At 39.4% G+C, this 19958-nt stretch overlaps 1 protein-coding gene across 1 annotated transcript in view; it reads left to right on the forward strand.

Annotated features, from left to right (window-relative positions):
- Positions 1 to 19958, forward strand: part of PATJ (PATJ crumbs cell polarity complex component) — a gene marked incomplete in the record, with an annotated part of 2990875 nt that overhangs the window by 577963 nt on the left and 2392954 nt on the right. The window contains 1 exon segment of the mRNA XM_044085542.1: positions 18833 to 18904. Within this exon segment, the coding sequence (XP_043941477.1) occupies positions 18833 to 18904 (72 nt within the window).

Genomic DNA, 19958 nt, shown 5'->3' on the forward strand with positions numbered 1-19958 from the left:
TTTAACAGTCTGCATGGACTTAGCCTTGTCTTCCATTTTCTTCAAAACCAACTCCACAGGAACCAAACAAAACTTCAGACTGTAAAGGGGCATCCAGAATTCTAGATTTAACATGCTCGGACAAATTCTGATCCTTAAGCCAGGCGTGCCTACGAAGAACTGAACCAGTGGCAGCCACCCTAGAAGAGGCCTGTACAGCATCAAAACCACACTGCAAAGAATGCTTACCCACCTGTTCAGAGACATGTACTAAATCCTGCAATTCTTTACACTCTATGCCCTCTGCCAAAGCATCCACTTTAGATTTTAGCTGAGAAAGGAGGAAATTCTGATATTTCAACATATGAAACTGGCAATTTAAAGCCCTCATTGCTAAAGTAGAAGAGGTATACACCTTCTTACCCCATCTATCCAAAGCTCTAGCTTCCTTATCTAGAGGAACCGGATTCTTTACAACAGAAGCTCTAAACACCCTTAGGCCCCTGACTAATAGTTTCTGGGTCCGCCCTAGGACTCTTATACAGATATTTATGAGCTTCAGGCACCCTGTAATACCTGTCCGTTTAACTGGCGCAGGAGGCAAAGAATCTGGATTAAGGGAAGCCTCGAGAAAACATCTTGAACAACATCCAAAACAGGAGGTATAGCCAAGGGTCTATGCTGTGGTAAAAACAAGAATTCCCTAAGCCTCTTCCGTGAATCAGAGAAATCCTGTCCTTCCCACTTAAAATGCTCCCTCATGGAATGCAGAGTTTCTGAAAAAGAAAAATCCTCTGGAGGAGAAGCAGAAGGAGTGGAATCCTCTGCATCAGAATCGAATAAGGGAAAATCTTGAATATCTTCAGCAGAAGAGTCTGAGTCATCTGAGGCCTGATCCAAACTTTCCAACTCTGGCTCCACCCTGGGCCTCTTATCAGGAGGGGGCATAGAACCTCTAATTAAAGTAATCAAATCTTCTGCCATTTTAAGCATGTGCTTTTTAGTCACAGACCCTGAAGTACCTGGAGGGACACCAGAGGAAGGCAAAACAGACCTGCCCTTAGAAGAAGCCTTAGAAATAGTAACAGAAGGCCTAACCACCTTAGGCATAGAAGGGAGAACAGTAACTTGAGAGGCCCCTTCAGCTTGACCTGACTCCTGTGAGGCCACATCCTGCAAAATCAAAGTTTCCCCCTGAGACTCAACAGAACCTTCATCCGGATCCACCTGCTCCACTGTAGTTTCTGCAGGACCGGGCGTCCAAACGGACGTAATCAACCTGTCTAGGTTTCAAGGATTTGTCTTTGCGCTTCTTCTAGGCGGCCGTCGTCGGAGGATCCGGCGGCATATTATAATTACACCGCTTACCAAAGACTAACCTAGCACAATCTAATCTTCTTTTTATAGTGCGCTTATTAAACCTAGCAAAAAACGACACCCGCGACTACGTGGTCGCGCCGTCCCAAACAAGGAATGCAAAGAGAGTGATAATCCTATCGCGGTATCTGTTTCCCACAAGAAATACAATTATTCACTTTTTCTGACATCCGAATTATGAGTTAAAAAAACAAAATATTCTAGCCCAACTTGGTTTCGGTCTGAAACTCAAAATACGAAAATTTCCAGAGCGCCCGAGGCACACTTGCTTCTTTCTTCTGCATGCGACCATGGCAAAAAAAGACTGATAGGCGTCGGCTCGGTCATTCTGGCTTTATACCCTAAGCGCTCTGATGTCAGATCCAAGCATGACCAATAGCGAGCCATTTGGGGTTCCGAGGGCCGACCGAGGACAGCGGACTACCCATATGTAAGGACTGCAGCAATGTGAGATGAAGAACATCTAAGCACCCTGAACCTCAACAAGTGCCTGGTTGGGAAGTCTTCTCTCAAAGTCTATTTAAGGCCTCTCAGGCCCTGCAGACACAACAGCTTCTCCCTACTCTCTCACCTCAACCACCCTTACATGTATCTGAGGAAGATTCCTCCTCCTCTGAGGAATCCTTTTCTTATGAAACCTAAATAGACTCCCCTAAGAATTTCATTTCCCCAGTGGAGGAGGACTCTATTTCTCCTGAATCCCCAGAAGAAGAATTTACCTTTGGGGACACTATCTCCCTCATGAAGGAACATTTTAAATGGCAGGTTTCAGAGGTCTCTGACTTCAAGAAAAGGTATTTTGACATTTTGCAAATGGAGCAACCATCCCCTTCTGCCATACCACCATTACTACCTGCCTTTCAGGATGGCTTTCTGGCTGTTTGTCAGTCTCCTTACTCACAATGCCCAGCAGCTAAACGACCAGGCCGATTCTATAAGGTCCCCCAGGACACCCAGTTTCTATTTAGAAACCCACCAGCAGATCCAGCTGTTATAGCTGTTTCTGCAGACAAAATTCAAGGCAATTACCTTCCACTGCCAAACAGATAAAGACAGCAAATATATGGACAGACTGGGGAAAAAGCTATATACCTCCTCTACTCTGGCCATTAGGGCCTTAAACTACCAAACACACCTGGCTAGGTATGTTTTAGATACCACTACCTATAAAAAACAGTGAATTCCCTTCTCTCCACAGCATCCCAAGTGACCAGGCACTCCATTAAGTGCAGTTATGATGATGTGGAAGCCTCATATAAATCATCAGCTTCAGGATCAGTACTAAGACAATATTCCTGGCTAAGGCTTCAACCTCTCCCCATGGATGTTCAGACAAAATTACTGGATGAACCCTTGGACAATAAGTCCCTTTTTTTCTTCAGGTTTCTGCTGAGCTTCTTAAATCCCTTCAAGAAAAGGGAAACTAATTACAGAACCTCAAACATCTTTTGGTATCCCCTATGTCTAGATACCACAGGAATTACCCACAGAAGCCCTCCTTTGTTAGAAGGCAGTCTTTTCATTCAGCCCCTCAATCAAAGGGACATAGCCCAGGAAAAGTGCTAGTCTCAGATTTTCCACCAGCTGCTCCACTACATCCTTTCCAGAGTCAGTCTGACCAATCCAGATCACCTCCACTGTGACTCACCCCCTTTGCATCCAGAAACGTCCTTATCCCTTCACCTTACCCTATCCTTACCCTTCTGGTAGAGAATGACAACAGAACAATGGGTTGTCTCTATCATCCAGAGAGGATATTTCATGACTTGGTGGATGCTCCCACCTTTCCAATGTATCCCTCAGCCACCAAGAAACCAAATCCACCTATTCCCACCCATCATTTGCCAGCTCCTAACCCATTAAGGTTTTGTGTGTCTGGATCACATTATCTGTTCTCTGCCTTACCCTTTGGTCTATCCAGTGCACCAAGAGTATTCAGAAAATGTCTAGCTCTGGTTATAGCTCATTGCAGGCTACAGGATATCCAAATTTTTCCATATTTAGATGACTTGCTTATCTTTGCATTGTCTTTTTGAAGTTGTCAGGAATCTCTGTCTTGGATGAGGAACCTCTTGCGCAGATTCCAAGAGAAAATTCAAAAATCTTTTTTCACTTCCTCTCACATGATTGTATTCCTGGGATGCACACTAGACACCTCAGTTCAAAGAGCTTTTCTTCCACAGGGAAAAATAGATTTTTATCAAGATGTATTTCTGAAGTTTTCCACTCGGACTTTAATCACTGCGCAGGAATCCTTCAGTATTTTGGATCTCATGGCATCTATGATTCTCATGATACCTGCAGCAAGACTCCACATGAGAAAGATACAGTGGTATCTGAACTCTCTTTGGTCCTAACGTCAGCACCCTTTATCTTTTCAGATTCCAGTGCTGAGCTTTGTCAGAAGAAAAATATTTTGGTGGACACAACAGATATCCTTAAATCCAGGTCTCTTCTTCTTCCTCCCTGCTCCAAAGCAGTCGTCACAAAACTTTACTTCAGAAGCAATTTCTGTAGCGATAAAAGTGCAGGGGGTATGGGGCACCAAGGACAGTCAGAAGCACATAAATATCAAGGAGAGTTTGCCCTGATCAAGGCACTCAACTCTCCGAACCATCTTTGGTCTCTGGGACCTCTTCAAATGGTGGCAGACAATACCACAGTCATGTGGTGCATCAACAAGCAAGAGGGAGCCAAGTTGTGTACCTCCTTTGCAGACTAGCCATGTTAGCTTGGGATATAGTTTTATAGCACAGTCTCACTCGCCAGGTATTCTACAATCTGTCAAAGCAAAATTGCATGGCAGACAAGCTGAGTAGGGCCAGGGCAGACTCTCACAAATGGAAACTAGTTCGGGGGTCTTACAAGATTTGACCCATCTGGAGGAAGTTCCTCAAGTAAACCTCTTTTCCTCCTCTCCAAGCAGTTAACTGGCAAAATTCTGTTCCAGGACTCCATGCAAGAAGATTTGGATGACAGTTGTCTTTTCTTTGGACAGGAATGTTTCTGTATGCCTTTCTGTTAATATCCAGGGTACTTCTGAAAATCGAGAAGGAAAACTCCAAGATCATTGTGGTGACCCCCTTCTGACCCAGGCAACCATGTTTCTCCCTTCTTTTGGAAATGGCCAGGGGAAATGACCACTAGCTTCCTCGCAGACTGCCTCTACTCACACTAGGCCAGGTGTGTTTGATACACCCTGGCATCAGTCATCTTCAAATGACTGCTTGGAAAATAGGTTCTCTGTTCATTTTAGGCACCTGTTTTCTGCGGACATGCAACCTGTACTAATGGAGGCAATAAAACCTGCTGCTTGAAAATCCTATGTTAGCAAAAGTAAGAGGTTTTCTTGTTGGTGTCAGCAACATAACCAGCACCCATTCAGGGCTACTTGTTCTCTGGTTTTGCAACATTTGTGTAAGTTACTATACTGTGGCCTTTCTCATTCCTCTGTCAGGGTTCATTTATTGGCCATTACAGCATGTCTGCTCATAGATCCTCCTCTTTAAATGTAGTCTCAGGTCAAAATGTTCTTGAAAGGCTGTTTTGCAGAAGAGGTCACCTTGAAAACTGGTGGCCACTCCTTGGGTTTTTAATTTTGTGTTAGAAAATCCTTGGCTTCATCTACGGCTTTTTGGAAAGGTCTGGATTCTGTAAGTATTCTAGAAACTGCTACTTGGCTCTTTGTACATTTGCAAAGCACTGTCAACATGTTTCCTTCACTAGGACTAGATCAAGCTTTGCTAGGACCATTCTCCAGGGGCTCCTGGACCTTTCTTCCACATCCCAAATATCGTAACTATGGTAATTTACTCCTATAGCTAAGGCTACTGCAACAGAAACATAGTACAGTTGGGTAAGTTGAACTTACTATAACAGGAGGTGTTTAAGGGATTACTGCTCCTTCCATCCCCCTTGTTTTTTTTTTTTTTGTTTTTTTTATGCCAGGGTGTAGACATTTATTTTTTTTCCCAGCCATTGTCCATTCAGGGCTCAGATTTCCCTATCCATGCTAGCAGGAAAGCCCTGTAGGGCTTATTGCTAAAACTTGTCTTAAGTCAGCTCAGCTCAATCTACTAGATAGCTTGGGTGTGTGAAAGGTGCCCTGAAACTTTGGAAGCTAGTCAACTATTATACCCTAGGCAGGATATAACCCATATAGCTAAGGGTACTGCAGTAGTAATCTTTCAGACATCTGCTGTTCTGGTAAGTTCATCTTACACATACTTTATTAATCTTCTGTGCATTGGTTTAGATTTTATTTTGGCAGAATTATCTATCAGTAGTTTAACCTTCGTAATTCCATGATCACTGGCTGCAAAACTTCACATGAAGCAATAGTCATTTCCTTAGGAAGTGAAATAGTGTCCAGTATGCACAGTTCCCTGCTAGTTTTCTTTTTTTAAACAATCTGAAGTAATTGCTGTTCCTTAAGATACATGGTGAAAATTTTCCCTGTTAATGTTGCTAAATCAATATTATTGCAGTCTGTTCCTGATAAATTTAAGTACCCACCACTTTTTCCTCTCCTGTGTTTCAGGCAAGAAATATGAATTCATCTAGGTCATAATTATTTGACTTTGGTGGTCTCTACACTGCAATTTTTACCTGTTCCATAGTTGTCTTCATTGGCACATTCATACAATCTACAGTATTAGTCTTATCACCTAACATACAGTAATCACAGGTCTCATAAAATCTTTAGTCGCTATCATAACACCTCCACTTATTTTATTTATTTTTGTAGACTCTGTTACAACAAAAAACATTTACACCCTGACAGAACTAGTTTCTAGTCATTGTTCTTTAACCGTGTTTCACAAACAGTAATAATGTCAGCCTTGTGGGAATGTAGCAAATTTTACAATTAAAAAAAGAAAAAAAAAAAAGGCTTTCTTATGCTCATAGTATTAACGACCAGCACAGTTATAGCAAATGTTACTGTCTGTGAAACTGTTAAATTTCTGACCTGGCAAAAAAATCTTGTCTTGTGTTAGTCAGATACTGCAATATATCTGCTGCAAAGATGCTCCACCCTTGTCTTGACAGGTGCATGCCATCTTGGCTAAATGCACTTTTTAGGCTTGGATATGCTAAAGTTTAACTAAGTGAATGTGAAGCACTGTCTTTCAGCTCACCATTCATCACAAATTATATACTGAAAAACAGTGAGACGAAAAACCATAAAGATCCTCTGCATCCCCTGGTGTGAGGGCAAGCCCCCCTCCCCCAAAAAATTATATATACCAATTCCACGAACCTAGAACAGTGAAGAAAAGGGGGGGAACCTCTCAAAACATACCACCGGCTCACACAATACATTACACAGCGATGAAACTTTTTGCTATGAAACTCCAACCCACAATGGCAGCGATAGCTCATAGGTATGACACACACTACACATTTCTATTTTTTTTTAATGGGCCATTTTTTATGCAGGTATTTATTCAAAAAATCTTTTTTTTCACACTTGAACTCTACCTTCTATATGTGATTTGTGAAAAAATATAACCTAACACCTCTACAAGTTATGCTCAGAGGACTGTAATTTCCATACTAACTAGTCAGAGAGTCCTTGAAGATGAAATCCTTTATACCAACATGAATAAAAACAGCTCAATACATCCTTACATTAAGGCATTCTAAGGCCCTACTCACATCCTATTTTTTGCTTCCAGCAAGCATAACATTATTTGATGTTTATTAGCCTCTCTCCAGATTAATTGAATCTCCAATTACTAGTATATAATTTCTGACCAGATCTGGAGAATCTCCATCGTCTAATTGTGTAATGTTTGCTGTATCAGCTGTTACAAAGGAATGATCTTTATCACCATTATTCTTATCAGTCTCAGTCTTTTCATTGCGGATATAATTTGTATGCGTGCGATTCTCATGCAGCTGTGTTTGCTCTTTCACAGCTTGAGCGATGTTATCAACCTTGGGCTTTCTACTTTTTCCTGTGGTAATGTCCTTCAACCCTTCCAAGTTCAGTTTTGATTTCTTCGTTTTAGTCTCTTGCATCCCCCCCCCCATCTGTTTGCGAAATGCCATTTTCTGTAAACAGAACGTTTTCTGATTGAACAATGTTTACATTCCCTGTCTTCTGTGTGTTACACGATAAAGAAGAGTCCTTTTTAGTATATATGCTGTTTGTATTATAGACATTAAACAATTTCTGTGTCTTCCTAGTTATTTGTTGTGAACGTCTTTCTTTTTTGTATTCTTTTACATTCTCTGAATCCTCAGATTGCTGAATACGTGGCCTGAATTACAAAGTTATCATTGGAAATATGTTTAGTAAGGGTGAGTAAATTTTACTGACAGTGGATACTTCCTTTTCTAAATGTGTTCAGTTTACACTTTGCCTAATATTTATCTTATCATTCTAATCATTAATATTTGTAACAGTGGGTTTGTAAGCTGTGTACATTGCAGTATTTGTAACAATGGTTTTCTAAGCTGTGTAAATTGCAGAAGTGCAATCTTCATCAGCATGTCTAGATTTATTGGTGCTAGTAATAAGCAAATAGTCCATCTTTTGACATGAGGAATACAAGTCTCCAGTATTATCAGATGTTATTGTTCTATGTACATAGCATTTACTACACTTTGCAAGATACCTGTGCTTTAGCAAGTGGTTAATGGCATACTCTTATAAGGAATCCATTTTCATCTACAGTTTATTTATTTAACATTTGTTTACTGGGAAATTCCAACTGGAACAGAGCCTAGTTTCAACAGAGGCCCTTTGAGAAATGTTCCAGATGCATGTCTTTGTAATGTGGGAGGAAACTGGAGCACCTGGAGGAGACGCACACAAACGTAGAGATGACATGCAGACTCTGCACATAAGGCAACTCAGCCGAAAATCGAACAATGATTAAAGAATTTTAAAAGAAAAGAATAATTAAAATAAGTTACTACAGAATTAAAAAAAATTAAATAATTAGTAATTAGTAATTTAGGTCAAATTGTATGAGGAAATCACCCGCATTGGTCTGTTTCTCCCACATGTTCAGTGGACTTTGTAAACCAGTGGTCCACTATCCTGGGCTCCCAATATTAACCTTTCATCCACTGGTTTAAATTCAACTATCTTTAACTATTCCTGTGTTCTGTCCTGATAGTCATGAGGTTGCTCCATGAGTTTTCTGTACTTGCAACTTAACTATATTTATGCATTTTCCACATTTCTTGCCTTCTCATCTGATCCTTCTCTTTTTATTCTTTCTTTTGTTGTTTTTGGCACATTCAGTTGCTGCCGGATTGTTTATCTACTCCTGGTTTGATTTCCATTCCCGCTTGACACCAATATGCTTATGCTAATCTAAGCAGGGAAGTCATCTTGGAATTTTTCTCCTCATATTTTAAAACTTTCCCTATGTTTGGATCTTGTAAGGTCAAAAGACTAGAAACAAAAAAATTCCACTTAAATACAAGTGGAAAAAAACAACTCAAGAAAGGAAGCTCTTATAATCAATAAACCAGACCATTAGCAGTTAAATAGATTAAGCTTTTAATTTGCAAGCAGCTTTTTATCTGTAGTAAAACACAAGACTTCTTTAGAATAAAATCACAATCACCAGTGCATATTTATTTAGCAGTGTGTTAATAAGATAATTGAATCAAGTAAAATAATTAAAAAATCACTTGCTTAAAGGGAAATCTTACTTAAAAAGGTAGCGAAATAAAACCATTCTTTTAATACTGTCATTTTGAAATAATAAATGAATGAACCTAATGTATTGTTTGAAAAAGTATTATAAAAAATCTCAAGCGGCATAAATGTTATGAATACAATAAAAACTTAACAGTGGATATAAAAAGTTTACACACCCTTGTTAAAATGCCAGGTTTTTGTGATATAAAAAAATGAGACCACAGTAAATTATTTCAAAACTTTTCCCACCTTTAATGTGACCTATAACCTATACAATCAAATTGAAAAACAAACAAATCTGTTGGGGGGAAAAATATAAACAATAAAAAATGTACAGTAAGCTGCTAGCAGTGTGCACACCCTTAAGCAAATACTTTGTTGAAGCACCTTTTGATTTAATTACAGCATTCTGTCTTCTTGGGTATACACCTGGCATCAATTAAAGAGACTCTGATTAACCCCAAATAAAGTTCAGCTGTCCTAGTAGGATGTTCCTGACATTTACTCAGTTGCTTGCTGCAGCAAAAGCCATGGTTCGCAGAGAGCTTACAAAGCATCAAAGGGATCTCATTGTTGAAAGGTATCAGTCAGGAGAAGTGTACAAAAAAATTTCCACAGCATTGGATATACCATGGGAACACAGTGAAGACAGTCATCAAAAAGTGTAGAAAATCTGGGACAACAGTGATGTTGCAAAGAACTGGATGTCCCTCCAAACTTGATGAAAAGACCAGATGAAAACTGGTCAGAGAGGTTGCTAAGAGACCTACAGCAACACTGAAGGAGCTGCAAGAATTTCTGGCAGGTACTGGTTGTGTACTACATGTGACAACAATCTCCCGTATTCTCTATATGTCTGGGCTATGGGGTTCTTTAATTTTTTAAGAAACAGTTAATTGATTAATTTAATTAATGTTGTTATAAAAGGTACCGCTGAATGTTGTGAATTTTATTCCTTTGAAGGCTTGTGTAGCCGATGTACCAGAAGACATTAAATTTCAGCAGCTTCCAGTGTGGTTGTTTCTTATATTGAATTTTCTTATGGTTTTTGGCGATGGGGTAGGGTTGCAAGATGGAAACTTTTTCTTACACAGAAAAACATCCAGGCCTGGCTAAAATTTGCAAAACAACATATCAAGTCTCTCAAAAGCATGTGGGAAAATGTGTTATGGTCTGATGAGACCAATGTTGAACTTTTTGGCCACAATTCCAAAAAGTACGTTTGGCGCAAAAACAACACTTCACATCACCAAAATAACACCATCCGCATGGTGAAGCATGGTAGTTACAGTATCATGCTTTGGGGTTGCTTTTCTTCAGCTGGAACTGGGGCTTTAGTCAAGGTGGAGAGAATTATGAACAATTCCAAATACGAGTCACTTTTGCCCCAAAACCTTCAGGCATCTGTTAGAAAGCTGCAGAGGAATTTCACCTTTCAACAAGACAATGTCCCCAAGCATACATCCAAATCAACAAAAAAATGGCATCACCAGAGGAAAATTTAAGTTTTGAAATGGCCCAGCCAGAGCCCAGACCTAAATCCCATAGAAAATCTGTGGGGTGACTTGAAGAAGGCTGTGCACAAGAGATGCTGCAATCTGACAGATTTGAGGTGCTTTTGCAAGAATAAGTGGGCAAATATTGCCAAGTCAAGATGTGCCATGCTGATAGACTCCTACCCAAGAAGACTGAATGTTGTAATTAAATCAAAAGGTACCTCAACAAAATATTAGTTTAAGGGTGTGCATACTTATGCAACCAGCTTGCTGTACGTTTTTTATTTTTTATATTTTTTTCCCTAACAAATTTGTTTCTCAATTGAATTGTACAGGTTATAGGTCACATTAAAGGTGGAAAAAGTTTTGAAAGGATTTATTGTGGTCTCATTTTTTATATCATAAAAACTTGGCATTTTAATAGGGGTGTGTAAACTTTTTATATCCACTATATAAAGAATCAAATGTATAAACAAATTCATACTGTTTTATATATATATATATATATAAAATGGAAATTAAATGTATTTGAGGCATTCATTATTATAAAAGAGATAAAATAACTATGAGGGATTTTTAGAAAGGAGAAGGAACAAATTACATAGAAGTAATTGGAAATTGTGGGAACAATACATGCATAATAATGCTGAGGAGGAGTGAGGTTTAAGGTTATATTTAAATAGGAAAATGTTAAAATGGTTTGTTTTCTTGTCTGAGAATGTATGTTTGCTTATGTCTTAAGTGATTATTTAATAAAGATATTAAACAAATTTTCATTTCCCAAAATTCAGGATGTTAACCTTGCTAAAGCTACTTCCATTTCCTTTCAAGAGACATGTACAGTGATTATGCATTCAAAGGATACCTTCCTTCATGTTCCTTTGGCCCAGGAACACAGTAGGTACTTACATTTTCAGGCAAGGGGGATTACATTACCAGTTTTGTGCCTCACCCTTTGACATATCTACTGCACTAATTTTTTCATCAGATGTCTGGCCCCAGTTATTTCCTTCTGCAGGGCACTTGGAGTCCATATATATTCTTACCTGGATGACGACTGTCTGATTAAGGCAATGTCTTCCCTAGAATTTCAGAGAGCCCTGCAATTCACCATGGATTGCTTTCAGCAGGTGGACCTTACACTCAGTCACCAGAAGTCACAACTGCAACCAAGCACAAGAATTACCTTCCTAGGAGAAGTTATAGATTATGTGTATCAAAAAGCTTTCCTTCCACAGGGCAAAATCAGTTTTCTTTTTAAATACTTCTGTGACCTGCAAACCAAACACACCATCTCAGCAAGGGGGTTTCCTCAGGTCCCTGAGTTACAGTGCTTAACATGATCCCATTGACAAATTTACATGAGAAAGTTGCAGTGCTTCCTAAAAAATACTTGGGTGCAACATTTACAGCCCTTATAAAATGTTATCCCACTATTACCATGCCTAAAAATGGATATCCTATGGTGGGAAGAGATTGTCCGCACCAGTCCAGGGGCTTATTTTACTCTGCCAGAAGAGGTATAAACCATTTTAACAGACCGCTCCAACAGGAGCTTGGGACTCACTTAGGACATTTCAGAGTGCAGAGGTCATGGGACAAGCAGCAGGGCATGCAGCATATCCATCAGAAAGAAATTATACCGGTAGTTTTGGCTGTGAAGGCCTTCAGAGGCAAACTGTCACGAAGAACTCTTCAAATTCAGATAGATGCTTACCACAGTAATGTGGTAAGTAAACAAGCATGGAAGAATACAGCCTTACTCACTATGCAAACTGACTGTGAATGTTTGTCTATTGGCACAGCAAATTAGGGTTACACCCATAGCATAATGCATTATGTGTTAGGAAAATCAACTGGCAGACTTCTGGAGCTTAACCCTCCTAGATCCCAATGAGCAGATATTAAAAAGGGAAATCTTTTTGGATCTCATTCATCAGTATGTGTGTGGGGGGTCTGAGTCATGGATCTGTTTGTCTCTGCAGAGAACAAACTTACGAGCAGGTTCTGCTCCTTCAGTTGGACAGACCTGATCACATATGCCTTCTTGCTGATACCCCTTATTCCCAAAGTACTACTAAAGCCGGAGTAAGACAAGCCCAAAATTATCCTCAATACTCTTTTCTGGCCCAGGCAACATGGGTTCTCCCTTCTTCTGACTGTCATTGGGGGGAAGACCTAAACTCTACCACTGATCATGGACCTTCTCAACCAGAACAGAGAGTCTGTAATACATCCAGTCTGACAACTCTCAAGCTCACATCTCAAAGGACTGGACGTTGACTCCATCATCTTTACCTTATTCAAAGGATGTCTTATTCATTGTGAAAGGGGCCAGAAGGCCAAATACTTGAAAGCCTTGTTTAGCTAAATGGAAAACGTTTTCTTTGTGGTGAAATTCCAAAGATATTCTATCTTCACAATCTTGACGTATCTCAGATCCTTGAATTACCTCTCCTCCCTATTCATGCAAGACTTCTCTTTACTAGCTTCAAAGCTCATGCCTCAACCATCTCAAAAGCCTCTTGGGCTCTTCTCTTTTATTGTAAAAATCATGGGGTCAAAACCGGAGGTGATAAAAAAACAGTACACCAAACAGTACCTCCTAGGACAGAATCCATGCCACAGTGCAGGGATAACCAAATGAAAGATGTTACCTGCAGTATTTAAAACATAATTTACTTTATTGTATGTGGTAGTTTAAAATGTATTTTATTTTATTAGTGTCATAAAATAAAATATGTTAAACATGGCAAGGAACGTCTTTTGTTTGGTTATCCCTACACTGTGGCTTGAATGCTTTCTTTATTCTCATTCATACATGAAACAGTTTCTCAAGGGGGATTATTCACCTCAGGCCACCTAGAAAGAAATATTTTCACTGAAACTTAAAAATTTCATTCATCTAAAACTCACTATGCCACCATATGAACTGGCAGCATCAGCTCCCTGTCAAGCTTTTGACATACAAAGCCAGTCTGCTTCTGGCTCTCACTTCAACCAGGCATGTCTCTGAGCTCCAAGCTCTCATATGGAGGGGAGCCGTTCCTAATCTTTCATGGGTACAGGGTCACTGTTAAAACCAAATCCTCTTTTACGCTTGAGGTGGTTTCAGAATTGTCTGTAAATTAAGCATTAGAGGTACACAGACAGCTGAGGTATTACTTACACAGAACCAGCATTTCTAACAGGACAGACCAGCTGCTGATGGTGTTTGCAGAGGGTAAACCAGTGACAAAACAAGCCATTTCCAAATGGATTGCCAACTGCATCGCCTTTTGTTATTCTCACCATGGTGAACAACATCCTTGTAAAGTCAGGGCTCATGCCACAAGACACAAATCCAACACTACTGCTTTCTTAAAGGAGTACCCATGTAAGCCATTCTTGAGGCTGTGCTTGGTCATTGGTTCACACCTTCAGTAAACATTATTGTCTTGGGTCCATTTCATAGACGAGCACTGGGTTCACCTCTGCCATCTTGCAGAGGCTGTTGCGCCCAGCTAATGTTTCTGTCCAGCCACCCTCTTAAAACTACTGGGAGTCTTCCCAAGAATCAGCACTGGAAAACTTGACTGTGATGACATAATACAGCTGTGTCTCCAACTACCATAATTATAGTTGTTCAAGTAGATCAGTATTGCAGTACTCTTTCTCACCTTCCTTCCCCTATCTTTTTTCTTGCTTCTTTTTTTTTGGGTTGATGTGGGACTCGCCTTCCACTCATCATCCCCTCAATCCTTCCTTCTTCCCATTATCAGGGTCCTTGACCTATGCTCAGACATTTGGGAAGGTTGTACTATTCCTCAGGACAATCGGACTCCTTACTCTTGCCAAGAAAAACCTGAAGACGGTGCTGGCTGACACCCATTTTTATACGTCGGCATCTGGATGTTGGTCCATACGGGTGTCTGCTGTCTGGGAGATGGTGAAAGGACTGTGGTATTCTGGCCAGCCCCAGGCCTCTACATGGCAGATAGACCCAGGAATTAGTACTACAGCATTTATCTACTCAGACATCCGCAATTATGGTAAATGGAGGGACAACTGTGTATGTGTTAGCTGAGATTGTACTTGAACTCCCATATGGTAGTATTAAAGTTTTCATTAGAAGCTGTAGGAGGAGTAGATGTGCATGAGTTGCTTACTGTTCTCTCTCGATGCCTATTGTTTTGGCTGTGTTAATGAACTAAATAAAATACAGAAAGTATACACCTTGTGCTTTTTAGCATTAAATCAGAAAAAAATATTTACTTTCCCTGTTAATGTACGAAATTGCTATTAGCTTGTACATGGATTCAGCATTTCATATAACATGAATAAATTCAAACATTAATAGTGTTATTTTTCTATGCATGTAGCCTTGATTGTAACAAAACAAAGTGGGTCATTTTCATTCGTGTAAAAAGCACTCTTTCAAGGTTAGTGTCAGTTCTTTTGGAAGAGCAACTTTACAGATTGACAGGTTTCATCAGATCAAATGCCATACTTTTGCAGATGAATTTGTCATTCCCAGAATGCAAGGATGACACAGATAACAGCCAGAAGTTTAGCTAGCTCTAGATTTCATTCATGGTGGTCTTAGCTAAAAGACTGTCTTCTCTCTACTGGTAGATATCTCTGCCTTATTTTAACCAGCAGCTTAGACAACTAGCTTTTGAAGGTCTCTCCTTCCCAGCAGCTGCTGGAAAGTAACTCAGCAGAAAGAACTATCAGGTTGCAAGGCAAACAGACTGAAAGAAAAATACGATAGTCAACAGTCACATTTTGTAAGTGATATCATTAATCTGATTACCTGTCAGGAGGAAATTAAAGGCAGCTGGGTTGGAAGGAGTAATTTTCTCAATAAAACAAAGGAGCCCACAGAAGCTGTAATGCCAGATGCACAACTTACATGGCTATCATGAACTCGATCTAGAGGAAGTACAAGGAGCTGTAAAGAAAATAGATTCAGGGAAAACAGCAGACTGAGATGAGGTCATTGTAGATATAATCAAGATTTTTGGTAAGTTAAATGAGAACTGACTTCTGATGGCATGAAAGTGCCGAATGGAGTCATTGACCAAAGAAAATGCAGATTAGTAGAAAATAAGTTTCAAGATGAGCAAGGTCAGGATGCAGTATAACTGAACTAATATTTGCATTGAAACAGATAGTGGAGAAATTAGAGCGGAGAAGAGTCAAACTGGACATTCCTAGACTTGAAGAAAGCATATGACATGGTCCCAAGAAAATTGATTTGGCCAGTACTGCAGTTGTTTAAAGTCTAACAAATGATAGAATTGATGTAAGCTCTGTACAATAACTCAGTAACTTGTTTATAAATAGTGTTTGTAGACTCTGCGCCTTTCCAGTGGAGCAGATATGCAACAGGGTTTATCTCTGAGCCACTCCTGTTCATACTGGTGATGAGATTATATTAGCAAATGAGAATGATGTGACAGGTCAGCAAAGTTGATAATGCGGCACACAAGCAGACCCAGAACAGGAACTTTGGGGAAACTGAAGGCAAATGGGAAGAAATTGAGTACTGACAAGGGGATAATTATGACAGTAAATTGGAGTAATCAGAAGAAGCTTGAAAATTGTGATAGAAGGGGAAATAGTGAACCAGGTTAACAGCTTCAGGTATCTGGAAATTGTAGTTGATGAGAAGGGAAGTCTAAATGAGAGTGTCAAAGCTAGAATAAGAGGTGTTGCAGCCAACTGGTACAAACTGCCAGGGTTAGTGTGTGTCAGAAGAATGCCAGAGAAGCTGAAAAGTAAGGTATATAAAGTAGTGGTGTGACCATTGCATTGTATGATACAGAAACCTGGACAGTGAAGGCAGCGTGGCCGAGTAAGCTTGGTGATGGAGAGGAGGTGACTGAGATATTTAGTAGGGATACACACTGTGAGATAGACCACAAAATGAGAACATCAGAACAGAAGCAAGAGTAGCCTCAGTTTCAAAGAAGTTCAAGAACAGATTTGGTGGTTCAGTCGCAGATGCATGAAAGCAGAAGACAGTTTTGTAAAGATGATGACAGAGGAGGATGACAAGAGGAAACAAAGATGTCTAACCAAAAGATGGGTGGATTGCATCGGGGTAAATGTACAATAGCCAGTCATGACTGTCGAAAAAGCTAAGAGAGTGACTCTGAATTGAGAGAGGTTGTGACAGTTGATATGACACTCCAACCCCAAATAGAAATGGGGGCTGATAATGATTGTATCTGTTTTAGAGTGCTAAGCTGTTTTGTACACAGAATGTGTCCTAGGTTGTGCTGAAGAAAAGTATAGATTTCTTTAAACTCTTCTTTCACAGTGCTTCCATCAAACAAAGCAGCCAGGTCGTTAACCTCTTTCTATTAAACCTTCTGCACATACTTTTCATATCTCAAGTTCATATTGTAGGAAGGAAAATAGACTCTCTTTCACATATTCACATTCCACTTTGAAGTACGTGTGACTACTTTAGTGTGAAAGAGCTACAAGAGAGAAGCATTTCTCCTTTTGACAGTTTGTTGCTTTTGGGGGGGGGGGGATAATGTGTGCTATCTTGCTGTGTCTGATGACCTGATATAATTTAGTACAGATGATTTGCTCTTCCATGGATGATTCCATAATTTCTGAAGACTGACATTTGTAGTATTCAGGAATATCCATTGTGGTGGTGGTTTCTTCTAAAGTCCATCACTATTTACTGGTTCTTGAGATAGGCCATTATGCAGTAAGCCATGTTGTTTCATGGTATACATGTTTAAATGTGTTTTGTTTTTCATTTAATTTCCAATTGAATGTAAGAAGCAATAACAGGGCACATAAGTATAGAGCAGTCACAGCCGTGTTCCTGAGTGGAGTAGGAATCTCTGCATTTAATATACAATTTCAGCGTCAAGTGGTTTTCTTAAAAAAAAAAAAAAGAGTACTAACTTTCCGGGTAGCATACAATTTGAGACTATTACCTAGCCTAATCAGTAGCAGTGCATAATGGCAGAGTGAGTGAGTAACTTTTGATGGTAGTTTCTGTGAGCAGAAATCTTCTCTTTCTAAAGCCTCCTTTGGGGACGTTGGTGCTTCAGGTCTTAGGTCTTCAGAATCCATATATTTTTAATTTCTCTTTGGCTCTGCTCACAGTGAGGTTTAATTTGTACTCATTGAGATAATTCTCGCCAGTGAACTGCTGGTAAGGATCTTTTAAATCAGATATATATCCTTACCTTATCAGTTGATATGTGAGACTGTAACCCCTCAAAAGTGTTGGCCCATCACCTATTTATAGCCCTACCACTTTGCTTGCACTATCCATCCAGCAATGGTAGATGATTTTTTTTTTCTCTCCAAGTGTGTCAGGTAAGCACGTTTGTGGTCTTGTTTAATTATTCCTTTTAAGTTGTTCTTTCTTAGCACATGGAGTCAAACTGGGGATGGAAGGGGTGAGACAACCGGGTCTGTATCAAATCATCGAACTTGTATAAGTTTGAACGATGTAACATCGAACTCAAAAGTCCGAAATGCAAAAATAGCGATGCCATGGCACAATTGATTCTTTTTCCCCAGGGAAAAAAATTGTTGGGCCATTTTTGAGCTTTGCTATTTCCTCCAATGTGATGCGATCTCGGAGTTCGTATATTAAAGTAGGGGTGTCTAGTTGTAGTTTAAGGTTTATGTTTTTTTTTTTTTTTTAATTAGGGAACAGCGATTTTTTTCCCAGAGAAAAAAATCTCTGTTCTGTGTGTTCGTTATTGAGCGGTTTTGGCTTTTGGGTTCGATATTACATCGTTCAAACTTATACAAGTTCGATGATGTGATATAGACCCGAGACAGCCCCATCTGAGCATTGATATGACATGCTCTGGCAAAAGGTATATATTCACTCAGGAATAAGGGCTACAGAAATTTCAGAATTGTACTGGGCTGGGCATATTGAAAAGGAAATGCCAACTGCTGCGCACTGCAGAGTGCATTTAATGTATCATCTGATATGATCAGTACATATCTATTTCTGAAAATGATAAAATGTTTGCATGCTTACAAAAGTAGATTGTCCCCAAATATATTATCCCTGTAGTCAAATGAGTTAATGTAATAAGTTGGTATTAGAGGACGCAACGTATTGGTGGGAGAAAATTAATCTAAAAAGACTTGAACCTTATTTTTAACAGAACCTTAAAAGGATGAATGCAAATTCTATTCCATTAGAAGTCTAGCACTAGTGAAAAAACAAAAACCTTAAGTACATGGGCAAATACTTTTCATAAAAATGCAGTAGTTCTCCATTACTGGGCCGTAACATGGAAACTTGATATTTGTTAATTATTTTGTGTTATTTCAGTGAACTGCCTGAAAGAGAAGAAGGAGAAGGAGAAGAAACCCCTGCCTTCAGTCATTGGGGACCACCAAGGACGTATGTATATATTGTTTTTATTACATTTTGTGCTTTTAAGAAAGTTTTCATTTTGTACAAGAAGTATAATACAGTGATACATTGTTTGTATGTTCATGTTTCAGAAAATGAGTTTCCTTTTTTTCAGTTTTCCCATCTCTAGTTTTACACCAATACTAAGCCCTTCGAATTGGTTTCGTGCCCCACTGGAAGGTATATGAGTACCATACACTTTGCTATATTCAGTGTGTTCTTTGCTAATGTTTGCAGTCAAGTTGTGCTAGAATTTGATAAATCTTTAGACAGCACTAACAGTGAATACATTTAACATGAAGTTAGTAAATGCTTTGACAGTATTCTTAAGTAAGCTGTTGTTTACCTGTAGAATTACTTGATGCTTTTGGTATTAGAATGTCTTTTAATTGCCTTTAGGTTTTCTCATGTACCATTATATGCCTCATAAAAAGACTTGCTGCACTTTGGGTAAATTGCAGTTCCCCTTAACCTGGACATCATAAATGTAGCCTAAACGGGAGCTGTATTTGCAGTAATGAACTGTTTCCAATAAATGTATTCTCCAAAGGTCTAATCTTCCTATCCTCTTCCACCTATATGCTAGCACTGAAGTGTCTTTAAATTAATGCACATTTTGAATGTTCCTTGACAGCTTATTCAGTTAAATGCATGAATCACTTGTATCCAGATTAGTAAACATAAGCACAAGTATAGTTTGGTTCACATGGTAAATAACTTAACTTACATTGCAAAAATAGGACTATGCTGTTGGCTGATTATCCATCCTGTGTGCCAACTGTTATCTCTAAAGCATATGCAGGGAGCTTTTTCAAGGAGGTGGCATAGAAGACTTACTTTAAATGCTTCTTTGGTTGGTTGCTGTTTTAAAGGGGTAACACTGGATTCCAGATTATAGATTTTATTGTACAGAATGCCCTCTTCATAGGATGGTATTAGGCTATTGGCCCTAGGACTGATACAAGCTTAGCCATTACAATTCCCTGGATATTTCTTCCCACAATATTTACTTCCCTGGCCTCCTGTCTAGCAGGGTGACTGA

This window comes from Protopterus annectens, chromosome 10.part0 (assembly GCF_019279795.1).
Source record: "Protopterus annectens isolate FY-2018-M chromosome 10.part0, PAN1.0, whole genome shotgun sequence".
NCBI lineage: Eukaryota > Metazoa > Chordata > Ceratodontiformes > Protopteridae > Protopterus > Protopterus annectens.